This window comes from Gymnoscopelus microlampas (genome assembly GCF_963454915.1).
Source record: "Gymnoscopelus microlampas genome assembly, chromosome: 21".
In the NCBI taxonomy this organism is placed as follows: Eukaryota; Metazoa; Chordata; class Actinopteri; order Myctophiformes; family Myctophidae; genus Gymnoscopelus; species Gymnoscopelus microlampas.
This window is the reverse complement of record NC_139958.1, coordinates 2,733,382-2,755,001: the sequence shown is the minus strand read 5'-3', so window position 1 is coordinate 2,755,001 and position 21,620 is coordinate 2,733,382. Positions and strand designations below refer to the sequence as shown.

At 42.9% G+C, this 21,620-nt stretch overlaps 2 protein-coding genes across 2 annotated transcripts in view; one reads left to right on the top strand and one right to left on the bottom strand.

The window, feature by feature from the left end:
• Positions 1–21,620, top strand: part of LOC311037333 (uncharacterized protein) — a gene marked incomplete at both ends in the record, with an annotated part of 559,758 nt that overhangs the window by 306,676 nt on the left and 231,462 nt on the right. The window lies entirely within an intron of this gene.
• Positions 15,881–21,620, bottom strand: part of pam (peptidylglycine alpha-amidating monooxygenase) — a 64,794-nt gene continuing 59,054 nt past the window's right edge. Inside the window, 3 exon segments of the mRNA XM_084046122.1 lie at positions 15,881–18,211; positions 19,588–19,647; positions 21,022–21,360. Coding sequence (XP_083902248.1) covers positions 17,994–18,211; positions 19,588–19,647; positions 21,022–21,360 — 617 coding nt within the window. The 3' untranslated portion in view covers positions 15,881–17,993.

Here is a 21,620-nt window from a genome sequence, read left to right as displayed (position 1 = left end):
ATGTTCGCTTTAAAAATATATATTTCAAAGATTTGCACACATTTTCACGAATTTTCAAAAATAGCAGATCTACAAGCTCATAGCGCGGCACTCGGTGCCGCGCTATGAGCTTGTAGATCTGCTATTTTTGAATAGCCCAAAGTGTAAAATAATGCTTTTTAGCTCAAATCTAAAAATGACACAGTTCCAGGTCTTAAAGTGGTTAATGTACGTTTTATAATGTAACAATGTATGTCTGCAAAGTAACTAGTATCTAAAGTTTTCAAACAACAGTGGCGTAAAAGTGGACCTACATCATTTGCCTCTGAGATGTAGTGGAGTAGAAGTGTTGAGTTGAAGTCATTAGAGAAGGAAAGACTTGTGTGAGACACTTTGAATGATACAAACTTTATTTATTTAAACAACTTCTTCTTCTTCTTCAGGATAAAACATGTCCCTGCATGATGGGCGACCCCCCCTGGAGAGGATATGGATTCACAAAAACAATCATTAGAAGAATTTACAATGGAGGTGGAGTCTGAAGAGGTGAGTGCTAGGGGGTGAGGTGGAGTCTCAGATGGGGGGGGGTCAAACATTTTAATTTTGGGGGTCCTTGACACGAAAACGTGTTGAGAACTATACAGATTTAGAAGGCATGTGTAGAATCGGCCTCAGGTCTCAAAGGGTTACATTAAGTACATTAAAGTTTAACAGCTGTAGTTTTTGTATTTTACCTCATTCAGTAAGGTTCAGAGTGAAGGGCGGATAGTGCACACTGCAAAGGAAAAAGCAGAAAACATTTTCAAAAGCATCAGATACAGCAGCACCTTTATTTAACCAGACGAGGCAAAGATAAAGAACACATTCTTATATCGTTGCTGTCGGGTGGAAACCTCATCCAAAAGCGTTGCTTTTTATTATGTTAAAAAAAAAAATTGTGAAAATAGCTGATCTACGAGCTAAAAACGTGTCGCACTGTGGTGCATCGTGAGCTTATAGGTCTGCTATTTTCACTACTTATGTGCGACGCCCTTGTGTGAGGAAGTAGGCCGACAGAGACGAGATAGATAGATAGATAGATAGATAGATAGATAGATAGATAGATAGATAGATAGATAGATAGATAGTTAGATAGATAGATAGATATGACTGCAGCCTCTTGAGGAGAGAGGAGCTAAAACAATACAAACAGAGAGGATAGAGAATAAAACAATACAAACAAAATATAAAACACAAACACCAGTGGTTCTCTACCTTTTCAGGCCGTGACCCGCCCACCCCAAAAAAAGAATCATACTTGAGCGGTGGACCCCCCCCACCCTGAAAAGCACAGTTCCACAGTTAATTGTGAAAATATCAGATCTTGCTTTGTGAGGCGTTGTGAGCTTGTAGATCGGCTATTTTCTTTTTTTTTTGCCTCTGTCATATTATTTGACATCCATCGTTCCAGACCCCATTCATTTTTTCCCATATAGCTTTCCAAAAATATAGCCTTGAATCTTGAAGCCATCCAGGATCCTGGTGATTCATGACCATAAAACGTTTGATTCTGTGAAAATAAAAAAAATAAAACCGCAAAACAAAAGGGTATTTATTAAATATAATATATCATATAATTAAATATATATATATATATATATATATATATATATATATATATATATATATATATATATATATATATATATATATATATATATATATATTCACATAATCAAATGTTTTATGGTCATGATTCACCAGGATCCTGGATGGCTTGATTCTAGGCTTAAATTAATTGATATAAATATTTTTGGAAGAATGCATGGGGTCTGGAACGATTGAACCAGAAAATGGCCGCCACTGCTCTGCCCGATAACATGATGACAGTCCATGGAGTTTTGGAACCTACACTTACCACTAAGTTCCGTGACTTTAGTCTCCATGTGGTCTGACCCCTCAGAGGGCTGCTGGAGGAACTCCTGGCTTGAGATGGTCCGAGGGCTGGCGTGAAGTTCACCCTTCTCTTCAGCGGTGTGGTGGAGTTGGACCTCTTCGCAGTCGGGATCGAGACTAGCTTGAAGATGGACCTCCTCTGTGATGTGTTCGAAACTAGTTTGCTGTTGGACCTCCTCTTCTGTCGTGTGTACGAGATAGTCCTGGCTTGAGATGGTCTGAGGGCTAGCCTGAAGTTCAACCTTCTCGTCGGCGGTGCTGTGGAGTTGGACCTTTTCACTGATGTGATCGAGACTAGCTTGAAGATGGACCTCCTCTTCAGTGGTGTGGTCGAGACAGTCCAGGCTTGAGATCGTCTGAGGGCTAGCCTGAAGTTCAACCTCATCTTCAGTGATGTGGTGGCGTTGGACCTCCTCACTGATGAGATAGAGGCCAGCTTGCAGATGGACCTCCTCTGTGATGTGTTCGAAACACAAACTAGCTTGCTGTTGGACCTCCTCTTCAGTGGTGTGGTCGAGATACTCCTGGCTTGAGATCGTCGGAGGGCTAGCGTGAAGTTCAACCGTCCCTTCGGTGGTGTGGTGGAGTTGGACCTCCTCACTGATGTGATTGAGACTAGTTTGAAGATGGACCTCCTCTTCAGTGGAGTGGTCCAGACTAGCCTGAAGTTCAACCTTCTCTTCAGTGGTGTGGTGGAGTTGTACCTCTCCACTGATGTGATCGAGGCCAGCTTGCAGATGGACCTTTTCGGTGACGTGATCGAGACTAGCTTGCGGTTGGACCTCCTCTTCAGTGGTGTGGAGTTGGACATCCTCACTGATGTGATCGAGCCTCGCTGGCAAATGGACTTCTTCTGTGATGTGGTCGAGGCTGGCTTGAAGTTGGATCTTCTCTGCGGTTATGTGGTCCATGCTAGTTTGAAGTTGGATATTTTCTTCAGTGATGTGGTCCATGCTAGCTTGAAGTTGAATCATCTCCTGAGTGATGTGGTCCATTCTAGCTTTAAGTTGGATCTTTTCTTCAGTGATGTGGTCCATGCTGGCTTGAAGTTGGATCTTCTCTTCATTGGTGTGGTCCAGGCTAGCTTGAAGTTGGATCTTCTCTTCAGTGGTGTGGTCCAGGCTAGCTTGAAGTTGAATCTTCTCTTCATTGATGTGGTCCAGGCTAGCTTGAAGTTGAATCTTCTCTTCAGTGATGTGGTCGAGGCTAGCTTGTAGTTGGATCTTCTCCTCAGTGATGTGGTCCATGCTAGCTTGAAGTTGGATCTTCTCCTCAGTGATGTGGTCCATGCTAGCTTGAAGTTGGATCTTCTCCTCAGTGATGTGGTCCATGCTAGCTTGAAGTTGGATCTTCTCCTCAGTGATGTGGTCCATGCTCGCTTGTAGTTGGATCTTCTCCTCAGTGATGTGGTCCATGCTCGCTTGAAGTTGGACGAACTTCTCTTCAATTAGCTGATTCAAGCGAGTTTCCAGTTGAAGCTTCTCTTCAGCTATCTGACTAAGGTTAGTCGCCAGCTCATTTTTCTCACGACTAAGCAGGTTTAGATTAGCCTCAAGTTGGACTTGTTTCTCCGTCAACTGTGTCCTCGCCTCAGTTTCTTGCCGCTTCTCTTCGGTCAGCTTGTTCAACTCGGCTTCCGTTTGAACCTTTTCTTCGGTCGTCTGCTGCAAGTCGGACTCAATCCGTTTCTTCTGTTCGACCGCCTCCTTGCAGCTTCTCTCCAACTCGTCGTTATGGTGCTTGAGCTGGCTCAAGGTGGCTTCTAGCTCAAGTATCTCCTTACTTAGCTGAAAAGACAGAAAGAAAGAAAGAAAGAAAGATGACTGTCGGGGATAGATCGGGCCCCAGAGGACAAAGCCTTGAAATGAAGAAGGTGGAGAATCAGTGCTGCATGTGAACACTCTAAGGCCTCAGTACCTCCGTCTCCCGGTCCTCCAGGTCCATCTCCAACATCTCCCTATGGAACTGTACATCAACACATAATGATCACAACATGTACTGTAACGGTAACACCATTTTTGTTTTACTTAAGTAAAAGTATATAGTGCAGTGTAGAAAAAAGTAAAGGTCTGGTAATTTTTTGGGCATTTACTTTAGTAAAAGTACAAAAGTATTGGCATCAAAATTTACTTAAAGTACCAAAAGTAAAAAAAAAACTCATCATGCAGAATGTCCCATTTCAACAAGTTCAACATGCATAACAATATTTTGAAAATAGCAGATCTACAAGCTCACAATGTGTCGCATCGCATTGTGAGCTTGTAGATCGGCTAATTTTCAAATGGCCGAAATGTATACAGGGCTGAAGTGGTTAATGTATGTTTTGTAATAATAATAATAATAATAATCTAAATCTACAAAGCAACTAAAGCTGTCAAATAGTTGTAGTGGCGTAAAAGTACATTATTGGCCTCTGAGATGTAATGGAGTAGAAGTAAAAGTGTGGAAAATGGGAAATACTCTAGTAAAAAAAAAAAATCCTCAAAAGTGTACACACATGTCACATACAAGTTGTGTGACATATTCAGGGGTATTTGATGTGCTCTGATTGAAGTTAACACATGTACTGTAGGCCTACTTCTTACCATGCTCTTTCTGCATAGAACACATGTTAGGCCTACTCCTTACCATGCTCTTTCTGCATAGAACACATGTTAGGCCTACTCCTTACCACGCACTGACCCTCTGCACCTTAATCCCCATGTATAACGCACAAACTTTTTTTTTGGATTTTTATTATTGCGCTCTTTTTCTCTCTAAGCACCTTAGCGTCTATAAGTATATCATGCACAGTATACATACATTGCTGCTATGCTCAGGCACCTTAGTTTGTCTCTTATCTCAGGTACTTTGTAAATATGTAGATAACTTGTTTTTGGCCTTCTATTGTTCTCTGTTGATCTCCTTCCCACTTAACCCCCTACCCCTCTTCTTTTTCTCTCTCCCCCACTCTTCTTTCTACGGAATTTAACGTTGCGATGGGAGTGATGTACAAAAACGAATTTCACCCACTTTTTTACCTTGTAAACCTGTGATGTGACAATAAACCTGATTCTGATTCTTACCATGCTCTTTCTGCATAGAACACATGTTAGGCCTACTTCTTACCATGCTCTTTCTGCATAGAACACATGTTAGGGCCTACTTCTTACCATGCTCTTTCTGCATAGAACACATGTTAGGCCTACTTCTTACCATGCTCTTCTGCATAGAACACATGTTAGGGCCTACTTCTTACCATGCTCTTTCTGCATAGAACACATGTTAGGCCTACTTCTTACCATGCTCTTTCTGCATAGAACACATGTTAGGGCCTACTTCTTACCATGCTCTTTCTGCATAGAACACATGTTAGGCCTACTTCTTACCATGCTCTTCTGCATAGAACACATGTTAGGCCTACTTCTTACCATGCTCTTTCTGCATAGAACACATGTTAGGCCTACTTCTTACCATGCTCTTTCTGCATAGAACACATGTTAGGCCTACTTCTTACCATGCTCTTCTGCATAGAACACATGTTAGGCCTACTTCTTACCATGCTCTTTCTGCATAGAACACATGTTAGGGCCTACTTCTTACCATGCTCTTTCTGCATAGAACACATGTTAGGGCCTACTTCTTACCATGCTCTTTCTGCATAGAACACATGTTAGGCCTACTTCTTACCATGCTCTTCTGCATAGAACACATGTTAGGCCTACTTCTTACCATGCTCTTTCTGCATAGAACACATGTTAGGCCTACTTCTTACCATGCTCTTTCTGCATAGAACACATGTTAGGCCTACTTCTTACCATGCTCTTCTGCATAGAACACATGTTAGGCCTACTTCTTACCATGCTCTTTCTGCATAGAACACATGTTAGGGCCTACTTCTTACCATGCTCTTTCTGCATAGAACACATGTTAGGCCTACTTCTTACCATGCTCTTTCTGCATAGAACACATGTTAGGCCTACTTCTTACCATGCTCTTCTGCATAGAACACATGTTAGGCCTACTTCTTACCATGCTCTTTCTGCATAGAACACATGTTAGGCCTACTTCTTACCATGCTCTTTCTGCATAGAACACATGTTAGGCCTACTTCTTACCATGCTCTTCTGCATAGAACACATGTTAGGCCTACTTCTTACCATGCTCTTTCTGCATAGAACACATGTTAGGGCCTACTTCTTACCATGCTCTTTCTGCATAGAACACATGTTAGGGCCTACTTCTTACCATGCTCTTTCTGCATAGAACACATGTTAGGCCTACTTCTTACCATGCTCTTTCTGCATAGAACACATGTTAGGCCTACTTCTTACCATGCTCTTCTGCATAGAACACATGTTAGGCCTACTTCTTACCATGCTCTTTCTGCATAGAACACATGTTAGGGCCTACTTCTTACCATGCTCTTTCTGCATAGAACACATGTTAGGCCTACTTCTTACCATGCTCTTTCTGCATAGAACACATGTTAGGCCTACTTCTTACCATGCTCTTTCTGCATAGAACACATGTTAGGCCTACTCCTTACCATGCTCTTTCTGCATAGAACACATGTTAGGCCTACTTCTTACCATGCTCTTTCTGCATAGAACACATGTTAGGCCTACTCCTTACCATGCTCTTTCTGCATAGAACACATGTTAGGGCCTACTTCTTACCATGCTCTTTCTGCATAGAACACATGTTAGGGCCTACTCCTTACCATGCTCTTTCTGCATAGAACACATGTTAGGCCTACTCCTTACCATGCTCTTTCTGCATAGAACACATGTTAGGCCTACTCCTTACCATGCTCTTTCTGCATAGAACACATGTTAGGGCCTACTTCTTACCATGCTCTTTCTGCATAGAACACATGTTAGGGCCTACTCCTTACCATGCTCTTTCTGCATAGAACACATGTTAGGCCTACTCCTTACCATGCTCTTTCTGCATAGAACACATGTTAGGCCTACTTCTTACCATGCTCTTTCTGCATAGAACACATGTTAGGCCTACTTCTTACCATGCTCTTTCTGCATAGAACACATGTTAGGGCCTACTTCTTACCATGCTCTTTCTGCATAGAACACATGTTAGGGCCTACTTCTTACCATGCTCTTTCTGCATAGAACACATGTTAGGCCTACTTCTTACCATGCTCTTCTGCATATCGATGCCGGCCTCTTCCAGGGCGTCTGATAATGCGTGTTTCTCCGTCATCACAGAGTTCAGGTTCTCCGTCAGACTCTTGATCTTAGCATCTCTCTGCTCCAGGCCCTTTATACACAATGGGGGGGGGGGGGGGGGGGGTGTCATCATTCTCCTAAACCAGTGGTTCTCAAACTTTTTCGTGTCAAGGACCCCCATTTTAAAAGATAAGCCAGGGACCCCAATAAGAGAAGGTTTTTACGGCTCTCTAGCAGTGATTCTCAACCATCTTAATTTCAAGGACCCCCAGTTTGACATGCACTAGGGCTACGGACCCCCATTTAATGGCATATATGTCTCTGGGACCCCAATTCATATTGTAAAATCATTGTTAATCTAACTCTGAGAGTGTACAAATGGAACCAAATGGACCCGTTAGGGTCCATTTGGTTCCATTTGTACACTCTCAGAGTTACAGACCCATAAGGGTCCATTTGGTGCCTAATCAATCATTTAGCTGGGGACCGCCTGGAACTCCCTCAAGGACCCCTGGGGGTCCCCGGACCCCACTTTGAGAACCAATGTCCTAAACAATATGTTGTATGAATGTTAGCCAGTTATTTTTCACCCCTTTTTCTCCCCATATAGTCATTATGCCAATCAATTCCTCCCCACACACACACATACACACACACACACACACACACATACACACACACACATACACACACACGTCTGTGCGTTGTCACTGCTAGCGAGGAGCGAGGAGCCCCCACCAGGAGGACGTAGAGCCTTCGTCCTACTCCTCCCGCCCAACCCTCCCACAGCCCATAGGAATACATGCAATGACCAATATCCTCCTCCTCCTCCTCCTCCTCCTCCTCCTCCTCCTCCTCCGGCCAGTTGTGTTCATGTAGACGCTCGTCAAAACCGGATGCACCGCGGTGGATTCGAACCCACAACCTCCATGGTGGGGTGGGCAGGAACTTTACCACTTAACAGGGTGGTCTTACCTTTAGAGCAGCAGACAGGGTGGTCTTACCTTTAGAGCAGCAGACAGGGTGGTCTTACCTTTAGAGCAGCAGACAGGGTGGTCTTACCTTTAGAGCAGCAGACAGGGTGGGTCTTACCTTTAGAGCAGCAGACAGGGTGGTCTTACCTTTAGAGCAGCAGACAGGGTGGGTCTTACCTTTAGAGCAGCAGACAGGGTGGTCTTACCTTTAGAGCAGCAGACAGGGTGGGTCTTACCTTTAGAGCAGCAGACAGGGTGGTCTTACCTTTAGAGCAGCAGACAGGGTGGTCTTACCTTTAGAGCAGCAGACAGGGTGGGTCTTACCTTTAGAGCAGCAGACAGGGTGGTCTTACCTTTAGAGCAGCAGACAGGGTGGTCTTACCTTTAGAGCAGCAGACAGGGTGGTCTTACCTTTAGAGCAGCAGACAGGGTGGTCTTACCTTTAGAGCAGCAGACAGGGTGGTCTTACCTTTAGAGCAGCAGACAGGGTGGTCTTAAACACGTGGCTCTGTGCCCTACGAAAGGCCAGCTCTTGTTCAGCAGTCTCCAGCAGCTCCTCCAGGTCCTGTGTGTCCTCCAGCAGAGGGCGCTTCATCTGGTTCATCTCAGACTCCCTGCTCATCCTGATGGTAAAGTTATTAGAGTTAAAGGACTAGCAGCACTTCACCCAATTTAAACCATATGTTCATACTGTATGATTAAGCAATATTACAAGCGAGGGTGTGCTTTACCGTCATTATTGGCACGCCAGTGATGCGGTCAGGAACGAGGCGGAGCCGAGTTCCGCGAGCATCACTGAAGTGCCAATAATGACGGTAAAGCACACCCTCGAGTGTAATATTGCGATTATACAACAGTTACCAACAAAACACATCCAAATGTATTCATATTGTGGGGCAATTCATAATAAAAATGTTTGGCTATTATCCGTTTCCCTGTAAAGAGAAGAGTTTATTTGACTGAGACATTAAATAGTCCCTGTAGCAGCGCTCTGAGGCACCGTCTCATCAACACAGCTGATTCCAGTAGGCTATATGCTCCTTCGTACGACCATGTCACGTTGCCAAAATAACTGATCTACAAGCTGACAACGCGTCGCGATGGCGGCGCGTTGTGAACTTATAGATCGTCTATTTTCGCCGTGCGATACCTTCGTACGATAAAGTATAACATACACTGGACTGTTAACGAAATGGGAGTAATTTTACTTTAACACAGGAGGATATTTATACAGTATGGATAACCATTGATCAACCGTAAGTCCACCAAATAAGTCAAAATTAACAACATAGTCCATTTTGCATAGCTGTTTGTTCTCCGGTGGCGGCGGTGGGTCAGAGCTGTGCCATATATGGTCTAATCAGGTGCGGACTGCACATTAATCACATTTATTAATGTGATTAATGTGATTAGGCCCGTGCTATCATGCTGGTTTGAAGCACGGCTAGATAGCTATTTCAACCAATCAGATTGCTTGGTCGGAACTACCTATTGTATAATGTGTCGTCACTCATGCCTAATGTTAAACGCTCTGCTGCGACAACATCAATAGCAGACCTACTGGGGAAGCAAGAATTAAAAAAATATTTTATTGATTAAAAGAAAAAAGTTACATACTGAGGCTTTAACTGAAATAAATGTAACAATGAAGCTTCACAAAAAGTACAAAAACTGAATCTACAAAACTAACTAAAATACAGAAAAAGTCTTTCACAGTAATTCATACATAAGCCTAATATTCTGGGTGGATATAAAATCTTAGCTTCACATATAATTTTTTTTAACTTTTCCAATTTTAAAGCCCCGAAGACTGACTGACTGACTGACTGACACTGTGTGTGTGTGTGTGTGTGTGTGTGTGTGTGTGTGTGTGTGTGTGTGTGTGTGTGTGTGTGTGTGTGTGTGTGTGTGTGTGCGTGCACGCACACACACACACACACACACACACACACACACACTCTGTTTGTATGCAGCTTCTTGAAGCTCACCCATGAATAACCCTTTTTTAAAACTAGCATTAAACACAACAAAAAAAAACCAAACTAAATAGCAAATACGCTGAAAACTAAACAAAACCAACTGAAATTGATAAACATAAAGTGAAAAAAAAAAAATACAATAAAATAAAATAAATGCAAATCTGCATTAACCTTGGCTCTCCTACGCCTCTCTCCAGAGCTGACATCAGGTTGTAGAGCTTGTAGATCGGCTGTATTGACTGTATATTTTGTACAGGGCTTATTAATCCTCACAATGCACTTTAGTGAGCAGTGAGTCCCTGGTGGAGACAGGAGATCTATCTTTATGGGTCTCAGGTTTGAGGAGGACCAAGGAGGACAGACAGACAGACATAGAACAGCCTGGTAGGAGAGAGGAGAGGGAATGAATGAAGGTAAGGAGGCAGAGGGTGTATTTATAGGCTCCTGGGATCCTCCCAACCCAGGTGTGTCCTCCTGAACAATCAGCGTTGCCAGGTCTGCTTATTACAAGCGACTTTGGGCTTGTTTTTTTCTGTAAAGTAGCTTGAAAATATTGGTTGGTTGCGGGTTCGTTTTTTTTTTATAGATTGTTTCTAAAGTGTAGTTGCTTATTTTGGGCTTGCTGTGTAATGTTGTTTAAACCAGCATGGTTCTCAAACATTTTCATGTCAATGACTGACCCCCCACATAATGTGTATCTGTCCGCAGACCCCCCCACATCTGAAAATAATGTTGTGCCAGGGACCCCCGCATACCAGATTAATGTTTCAAAAATATTCCACATTTATTATTACCCTAGAATTCCTTTTCTGAGGGGAACATTAGCTGAAAATAGCAGATCTACAAGCTCTCAACGCCTCGCTTCTTTTGGGCTTGTTTTCATAGACCTGGTTGCTTATTATTTCTCTTGCAGAATCTGACAACACTGCCTGGGATCGTCCAATCCCAGGTGTGTCCCATCCTCCCTCTTATCTCCATATTCTAAACTTTTTGTGTTTTTTACGTAAATTTAACGCCCTTCTTGATCACACTACAGCGTAATACAAAAGCATCAAAAGTAGCAGATCTACCGGTGCGTTTCGAGCTTGTAGATCTGCTACTTTTACTGTTTTTGAATTTCAATCCTGAAAAGTAACAGTTTTTGACGTATGAGGTTTCCACCCGACAGAGACCATATTTATATTTTGACCACAGTCTTTAAGAGGCACTAAAAGTTTGCACTTTGGTTTTGTACTCAATATAAAATAACTGAACAAAAACATTAACAGTAAACCGACAAACGTGTGGTAGCTTATTTCGGGGGCCCTACTGACCCACAACAACTACATTACCCAGGGTGCATTGCCGTGGTTCCTTCAAACTTCTGAAAAATAAAGAAACAATTCTACAGTTGTATGTAGTTCAATCAACTGCCATACTGTACTGTTCTGTGGAGTTAATTGGATATTTAACAGGATTTGATTTGATCCACAAGAAGATATTTGGACTGTTGTAAATTTTGGCCAAGGGTTCCCAAACCTTTCAGACCGTGACCCCCCAAAATAATCATATTTGAACTGCATGGGGACCCCCCCAAATAATCATATTTGAACTGGGGACCCCCCACCCTAACAAGCATTTGGAATTGTAGGAGTTGAGGCATTACATTTAGTTACATTTAGCTCACAATGCCTCACACTGCGAGGCGTTGTGAGCTTGTAGATCTGCTATTTTCACATTGTTTGCCTCTTTCTTGCATCATATTTGACAATTTGGTATCAAAAAGGTCTTAAAGTAGTAGTTAACCCAGGACAAACTGACACTATGGAGTTAACCCAGGACAAACTGACACTATGGAGTTAACCCAGGACAAACTGACACTATGGAGTTAACCCAGGACAAACTGACACTATGGAGTTAACCCAGGACAAACTGACACTATGGAGTTAACCCAGGACATGTGACACTATGGAGTTAACCCAGGACAAACTGACACTATGGAGTTAACCCAGGACAAACTGACACTATGGAGTTAACCCAGGACAAACTGACACTATGGAGTTAACCCAGGACAAACTGACACTATGGAGTTAACCCAGGACAAACTGACACTATGGAGTTAACCCAGGACAAACTGACACTATGGAGTTAACCCAGGACAAACTGACACTATGGAGTTAACCCAGGACACATGCAGGAAAGGAAAGAGACTCAAATTCCCCACATAAAATCCTAATAAAGTTGTTTTTATCTTGTTTCTGTAAAGCGACTTTGAGCACCTAGAAAAGCGCTATATGAATCGTATGTATTATTATTATAAGCAGCTCGTAACGGCTATTTTTTTGCAGTTTTTCCAACAGATGATGTTACGCATAATATGATTCAAAACAATTATGACAATTATGCAAAATTACTATCACTCATCTTTGCGATTGCGTCATAAGTGTGAACTAGAACTTATTCGTTTTTTACAAACGAGGCGGCGATGATGATTATTATGCTTTGCAGACACTTTATTACACAAATAACATCGTTACTCAAAATAGTATTATTCTTGCAGCAAATCCTCGATATTTCACAATAAATATTAGACACAACTCACTGGAAAAGGTCAAATACAGCTTCTTTTTCTTTTTAGATATACATGATATATTTGTTTCCCATTTCACTTTGAATGCAATGTAACGGAGATCAATAAAAAGTACATAGTGACACCAGCAGCAGTCATTTTTCATATAATGTGGCACGTTCTTTTTTTTATAATAACTGTAGAAAGGCAAAAAATACAGAATTCAAAACAACAACAAAAAAAAGGCACAAATGCAAATCGGTCGCGCGTGGGAATGAAATGTCGACCAAACAATTGAAGCAGGGGTCTTCGACAGGGGGTCCCGGGGACCCCTAGGGGGATCCTCAGAGCTACTACAGGGGGTCCGCCAAATCTTTGTGTGATAGGATTACGTTTTTTTTTTTACATTAACCACCTGAACCCTAGAATTCCTTTTCTGAGGGGAACATTAGCTGAAAATAGCAGATCTACAAGCTCTCAACGCCTCGCGCTGCGAGGCGTTGAGAGCGTTGAGAGCTTGTAGATCGGCTATTTTTTGGGCAAAGAGGCTATAGGTGTAGAGGGGAAAAAGTGCAGACTACGTAAAAACAAAACTTTAATCTGAAACAAAATTTTATACGATATAGAGTAGGGGGTCCCTGCTTCATCTCTCTCAGCTAGGGGGTCCTTGGCCTGAAAACGTTGAAGACCCCTGCACTAAAGGTTTACTCCTGAATACAGAATAATGCCATCGTGTGGAAGAATCAATGCAAATAAATTATATTAACACAAAAATAACCCCCCCCCCCACCTTAGAATCTATAGAGCAGTGGTTCTCAATGTCCGGACCACCCAAGGGGTCCACATGGCATCCTTAAGGGTCTGTAGATCTGTTAAATTAACAGTGAGCATTTAAAGGGATATTTCACTTTTCAAACATGTTTTGGGGTCATTTCAACGTCGACTCAGGCTTGTGTGTTTCATTCATCCCAGACAGTTTTTTTTAAAGGGATAGTTCACCCAAAAGATGACTTGTTTTCTATCAATTACACACAATTAGGAGACTCGAAACTAAAAAACATCTCCATGAATTCAAGGCTTCATGGGGCGTGTACTGTAATTGATAGAAAAAAAGCATTTTGCGGGTGAACTATCCCTTTAAGTTGCTTGATTCAGCATTTAGATGTTTGATTTTGTCAGACACGCCCCCTTTCCTATACAAACCCATTGTAAACTTAGTTCAAACTCCATTTTAACCACGATAGACTCAACGAAAACGCCCGTCCTTGCTTCTGGTGACTGGTATTGTCCTTCTAATAGACCCTCCAGAAAAACGCGGGCAAAAATCCTTGATTATGCCATGAAATATGCGGGAAGTTGCAAAATATGCGAAAAGTTGCAAAAAATGCGAAACATGTGAAAAGTGCCCCTTTGAAAAAAAGGTTTACAGCAGGGGTCTTCAACAGGGGGTCCGGGACCCCTAGGGGGTCCTCAGAGTTACTACAGGGGGTCCGCCAAATCTTTACGCGATATGATTTTTCTTTTTACCATAACCACTCGAAACCTAGCATCCCTTTTCTGAGGAGAACCTTAGCCAAAAATAGCAGATCTACAAGCCCACAACGCCTCGCGCTGCGAGGCGTTGTGGGCTTGTAGATCTGCTATTTTTGGCAAAGAGGTATAGGTGTAGAGGGGAAAAAAAGAGCAGACCAAGTAAACAAAAAAAAGTATAATTTACTTGAGCACCTGCCCCTCAAAATGTCTGTGCACGCCACTGATGCGATGCGCGTATTATGCGATGCGGCCTTTTTGAAAAAAAAACGTTACCCCTGCATAATAATGCGCCATTTTGCTGATTATGCGGTGAATTCTGCGATCGCATAATCGCATTTTTTTCTGGAGGGTCTATATTCTAATACGTGTTTGTAGAGGAAGGGGGCGTGTCTCTAAATACTGAATCAAGCTACTTTGAGAACTGGTCTTTGGGGGAGACGACGTTAAAATGAACCCAAACGTGTCGTTTGAAAAGTGAAATATCCCTTTAACAGTGGTAGACACAGGGGGTCCCAGAGATAAAACATTGTATGAAATGGGGGGGGGGGGTCCGTTGGCCTAATAATGCACATCAAACTGGGGGGGGGTCCTTGAAATGAAATGAACAAATAATTGAGAAATACCAAACTAAACGTATACCGCAACCCCAATCTACACTGTAAAAACGTCAGTTTTTTTGGGGCCCCCTATAAGTGAGGTTTGGACACTGACCAATCCTGCACCGCGATTGGCCAATAGTCTACAACGCAGTCTACAACCCCTAACCCTTCCACTGTCAATGCAAATCTATACTTTTGCAAAGTCAGCCAATCACACTACAGCTAGACTTAGAGTTGACTTTGCAAATTCAGGACTGTGATTGGCTAGCGAAACACATGACACACGTGCAGCCCTATGAATAGCAGTATGGACTTAAAAAAAACACACATTTATGTTTTTTTTCAAAGTGAGTCATGTTGTGATGACCACACACCGCCCACTTCACACTGGGTGTGATTTTTACTCTGAGAGTGTACATTACGGGTTCATTTGGTTCCATTTGTACACTCTCTGAGTTACCACAGACCCATAAAAGGGTCCGTTATTTGAGAACCCCCACATTGAGAACCACTGAATCTCTCTACCCAGTGAAATGTGTAACCTTAAAACGGAATAAACTCTGCATGGTCCACGTGGTCCTGAAATAAAAGCAACCTATAAACTGAATATAGAGTACACGAGAGTCTGGACGTCCCACCCCCCCCCCCCCTCCCCTGCCCTCCCCCCTTCCTGGGTCAGTGTTCGTTTTTCTCCATTCTAAATCCCATTGACTTTTTTTTTTCTCCACTTCATTTAAAGCCATCCAATCCGAGAACGCATCCGTGTGTCGTCTTAAGATTTCTTTGGGCTATTCAAAAATAGCAGATCTACAAGCGCGTAGCGCGGCACCGAGTGCCGCGCTACGAGCTTGTAGATCTGCTATTTTTGAAGAAGAAGAAATCGTGAAAATGTGTGCAAATCTTTTATATATATATATATATGTATATAAATGTTATACTCAAAATTGTGTCCGCGGACAAATACATATCATTTTGGGGGTCCTTGACATGAAAAAGGTTTGAGAACCGCTGATATTATGGCAACATATGTACTTAAAAAAATATATAAATTAGGATTTAGAAGACATTTGTAGAATCCCCAGAAGCAAAGATTTGAGTTAAAAATGTTCGCTTAAGAAAGGTTCTTATTTTTTAGAGCTAGAGTTTATATTTTCCGATGGCAACCGTTGTATATAAATCGTAACATTACACTGGAGGGATGGCTTTATCGTGATTACTGGCACTTCAGTGATGCTCGCACTAAATCATTGGTTCTCAAAATAGCAGATCTACAAGCTGCTACGAGCTTGTAGATCTGCTATTTTTTGAAAAATCTTGAAAATGTGTGCAAATCTTTAAATCTTTTTTTTTTTTAAAGGTGAACATTTTTAACTCAAATCTTTGCTTCTGGGGGGTCCCTGGCACAACATATTTTCGGGTGGGGGTCCACGGCCCATGTACATATCTATTTGGCACGGAAAAGTTTGAGAACCGCTGCACTAAATAAACACACTGATAACTAGGGTCACGGAATCTAAAGGAAATGTCTGGAATGTTTTTTGACGGAGCGTGACGTGTTTCAGTGAGGAGGACGGTGAATCACGTGACGGAGCGTGACATGTTTCAGTGAGGAGGACGGTGAATCACGTGACGCAGCGTGACGTGTTTCAGTGAGGAGGACGGTGAATCACGTGACGCAGCGTGACGTGTTTCAGTGAGGAGGACGGTGAATCACGTGACGCAGCGTGACGCGTTTCAGTGAGGAGGACGGTGAATCACGTGACTTCCTACCATAGTTTACAACCATATACTTCCGGCTACGGCCACAGAATGAACAAGATGTTCCTCCAAAACGCAGACGTTCATCAAATATCAATCTGGGACCCATCGTCAAATAAAATGGAAAAACAGCACCCCCAGTGTTTTTCACTTTTGCATTTGACTCTGGGGGGGGGGGGGGGTGATTAACTAGACCTATGCTGACTGGAAACCGGCGTTTGGTCTCTGCCCTCAGCCCTCCACTTCCGGTGGTGCGACTATGTTTTCATTCCCACTAACAATATTTCTCCATGGAACACTGACACCATTTCTCCCGAAGAACATGGATGGTTTTGGTTATAAGCCCACTTGTTTCTATGATGAAAGTTAAAAATAAAGTTATAATGTTACTAACTATCAGTGGTTTTGTCGGCTCCGAGGGAATCTGACAGAATCGCCCGACTCGGTTGTTTTTCTATTTTTTTGGGAGCACGGTTCTTATTATGACGCGATGTAGGAAAAGTCTATGGCATTCGTTCTCAAAGTGGGGGTCCAGCGGGGGGGGGGGGGGTCACAATCAACCACTGTATCCCTTTACACGTTGGCTGTTCCAAAAACCAGCAGATCTACACGCGCAGCGGATCTACAAGCGCAGATACGCAAACTTGTACACATGCTATTTTTTTTTTTAATGTTGAGTGATTTTGACTTTTTTTTTTAATCTTCTGGGGGGTCCATGGCACAAAACATTTTCAGATGAGAGTCCGCAGCCAATAGAGATGCGCGGATCGCGGTTTTAGCCGCGGTTGCCGCAGTTAGGGTGGATTCGGGTCAATCAAATATAATTATGAATTAATATCGGATAAACCGCGGGTGAAATATTGCGGTAAATAAATTAATGACATCTAATATATCTAGTGTTATTCTATAAGCGCCGCTGACATTCCATAGGCTAAATCAATGCATTTTGTGATCGCATCGCACAACTAATACTAAAACTAACGGGGAATACCAGAAAATAATAATATTTTGACACACGGGAAAAACGGTTGGTGCGGATGCGGATATTTAAATTGGATAATATAACTAATGCGGTTGGATAACGGGCGGATAATTAATTTGTACATGCGGATTCGGGTGACATGAGAGGCCATCCGCGCATCTCTAGCGGCCAAATACATTCAATCAATTTGAGGCTCTTTGGCACGAAAACGTTTGAGAGCCACTGTTCTACGGGATGTAGAATGGAGAAAACAACGGTTTTCGTCACCCTTCCTTACCTGGGGGGGGTGGGTGGGGGGGTGATAACAGAGGTGACGTCAGACTCTGGTCCATGTAGCTCAGAAATAAAGTGCCAACAGAGACGATAAAGTTGAAGAGAGAACTTTCTAATTTCTTTTTAGCACAAATAAATAAAGATTGGCAGCGGAAAAAAATAACATAAAATAAACAGCGACACAAAACTAACCGCCTCTCTAGGGGATTGGCTGATGGATGGGGGACATGGCGGGGGCAAGCGGGCGTGGTTTAGGCCCCGCCCCCTAGGATGGCGAGACGGGGAACGTGGTCGTCGGCGGCGGCGGGGGAGGGGGGGGTGGAGGCGGCGGAGGGGCGGAGTATTCCTCGTTCTCCGAGTCGGTGGCGTCCTCGTCCTTCTCGCCGTCGCTGCCCTCGGTGCTGAGGCGGTCGAAGCCCTGCCGGGTGTAGCCTTTGTGCGAGGCAAAAAAGTTCCCCAGGTTCAGACCGCCCGCCGCTTTACCTGTGGACACGAGGAGAGAGAGAGAGAGAGAGAGAGAGAGAGAGAGAGAGAGGCAGCGATGTGATTATTAAGATTTACTGTATTTGTTTTGTCTTTTGCACTATGTCTACTTGTTTTGTATTGTTGACGATGATGTCTCTTTTTGTATGGATAACTATACCACTTTTTGCCCAGGGACTACAGATGAAAATTAGCCAACTCTGGCTAACTCTGGCTCATTTACATGGACGTGAATAACTGACATGTTGATCAATGTGCATTGTTGTCCCTGTTAAATAAAAATCACACCCAGTGTGAAGAGAGTGGTGCCTTTGAAAGTGTAACTGGTTGCAATCAGCAACAATATGTTGTCACGTGACACGTGACAACATATCGACACGTGTCGCGTGAAGCTTGACCAATCAGCCGTGCTCAAACATACGGACGGACGTACGGACGGACGGACGGACATACGGACACAGTCAAATGTAGGAGTGGTTGGCGCCACTCAAAAAATAAATAAATAAAAAAAAAGATCTGAGGCGTTTCTTAAAAATAGTTTTTTAAAAAAAATCTAAAAACATTTTTTTTTCAAGATTTTTCCAAAATAGCAGATCTACAAGCTAATAGCGCGGCACTCGGTGCCGCGCTATGAGCTTGTATATCTGCTATTTTTGAATAGCCAAAGAAAAAGATTTTTATCCGATTGGTGGCCATTTTCTCACAGAGTTATAATCTATCAGAGTGCAATACACCTACCAACCAATAGGGTCGCGCAGTTGAAAGCGTACGGAGAAAATGTCCACCGATCAGATTAAAATGCTTTTTATTGAACAATACGGATGATACGGGTACTTCCGAGAGCCCGTACATACATGTAACATCCGTGGCCATGGGATAAGCACTTTATATTTGAAACGTGAACGTTTATGTAGATGTACGGGCCGTAAATGAAGAAAGCGCAAACACCAGGTTGGAGTTCATCCATGACGATTACTCCCTCTAACATTTCCTGTGTTTTTGGTTTATCGAAATGATGTCTTGCAGTGCATAGCGTACTGCAGGCCTTGTCGACTAGATTTAGAAGAGAGAGATTTTGAAGCTCTTGCCCCTGAAATGATGGATTATCTTTAAGGGGAAAAGCCGTCATTTAACATGCAAGTCAATGGCCGAGAAGCAGAGTTTGCCAGGCCTGGGTGTGACAGAGTGGAGTGGGTGGGGCTTAGCGAAGGCTCCATTATCCCTTACAGAGAGACAGACAGACAGACAGACAGACAGACAGACATGTTGACTCCCACAATTTTCAAATGCTGCATTCAGAGATTGTGGAATAGTTGTCTGAATACACAATTATAGCATATAAGTAGCCATGTTGAATTTGGATAATCATAACATACCTCTAAGTTTCCCTAAAATGCCTCCAGTAGAGTTGGGCTCCAGTTTGACGTCACAACCATCTGGAAAAAGAGTCAAATATTCCACTTCAATACATGAATGCATGAACCTTAATGTTTTCATTACATGACATTACAGTCATTTAGCAGACGCTTTTATCCAAAGCGACTTACAATAAGTGCATTCAACATAGGTAGGGAACGAAACTACTAATCACCACAAGTCTTAAGTGTATTTTCTGCAAAAACAAACAACCAAGTAACAGTACGGTGGAGTTTTACAGGAAACGAGGCAGAGAGTCGGGCAGTGGCACGCAGCGAAGGTCCGCCGGGCTCGGGGATCGAACCCAGGACTCGCTGTCAGGCTGCAAACAAGAGCCTTAAACCACTACTAGGCCATCGGCGGCCCCATGCATCAAACTTGTTAAATGCACAATTACGATTTCAATATGTTTTTTTTAGGCCATTAAGACCGGGGTTTCTTTGGGCTATTAAAAAATAGCAGATATATAAGCTAATAGCGCAGCACTCACGCTTGTAGATCTGCTATTTTTGAAAAATCTTGGAAAATGTGTGCAAATCTTTGAATATATATATATTTTTTAAAGCGAATATTTGTAACTCAAATCTTTGCTTCTGGGGGATTCTACTGGGGAATGTCTGTTGCTCAGTGGTGCTCTTTTCCATGTCAAGGACCTCCAAAATGATATGTATTTGGGGGTCCCAGAAGCAAAGATTTGAGTTAAAGATGAAAAAAATATATATTCAAAGATTTGCACAAAAAAAAAAATCAGGATTTTTCAAAAAGTAAAAGTATAAATAGCTAAAATCTAACACAGATGCGTTCTATGTCGTAATGGATTCATCTCTGTGCAGAAACATTCCTGTTTTTGAAATTCTTAATAAACTTTAAAACCTATATGGATGCTTCTATTAAAGGACGACTTCACCCATTTTCAACCTATCTTCATATAATAGGTCCTCACTAATGCTGATAATGATATAATGGTACAATTTTTTTCTAATCAGTCTGTGTCTCAGAGGGCGGCTGTGGACAGTTCAGAAACCCGTCTACCAGTGACATCATCGATGGGGAATCCAAGCTAATAGAAACCGCAGGCTTTGTATTCCTGGAAAGTTGCAATGCAATGATAGAAGCCATTGTTCTCGCCTTAATAAAAATCTGAATACATTTTTTTAAATCTTTTTGGAAAACAAAATCCTGCCTAACGATGATGTCACTGGTAGACGGGTTTCTGGACTGTCCACAGTCCTCCTATGAGACACAGACCAAGTAGAAAAAAATTGTATAATTTTATCATGAGCATTAGTGAGGACCTATTATATGAAGATAGGTTGAAAATGGGTGAAGTCGTCCTTTAATAATGTCATGTGACACACATGAGATAAACATGTGGACTGTATCATGCTCATCACCTCCATAAGGTCGGCTCTTCCTCCAGCGCAGGAACACTCCCATGGAGACGATCATCACCAGAGGAATGAGCAGCAGCGTGGTGACCACCGCAGGGGACATCATCCCCCCCTGCTGGCCCGCCTGCTTCACTGCACCCTCCCCCTCCTCCTTCTTCCTCCTCTCCTCGTCGTCCTGCTGCTGCTGGAGCAGCGGGGCCGCGGTGGGCGGGGTCTGGGCGTGGCCGGGGGCGTGGCCGGGCTTCTGTTGGCTGGCCGCAGCGGCCACGGCGGCCACGGCGGCCACGGAAACCTTGTGTAGGGGCTGCTGCTTCATGTTGGTCTGGATGAACGCCTCCAGTTCTGAAATGATTTTTCATAAGATTAACCCATTCGATCCCGGTCATTTTAAGATTTCTTTGGGCTATTGAAAAATAACAGGATCTACAAGCTCATAGCGCGAGCTTGTAGATCTAGCATATTTGAAAAAAAAATCTTGAAAATGTGTGCAAATCTTTGAATATATATTTATTTTTTTAAAGCGAACATTTGTAACTCAAATATTTGCTGCTGGGGGGGGTCCCTGGAACAAAACATTTTGAGATGGGGGTCCGCGGCCAAAT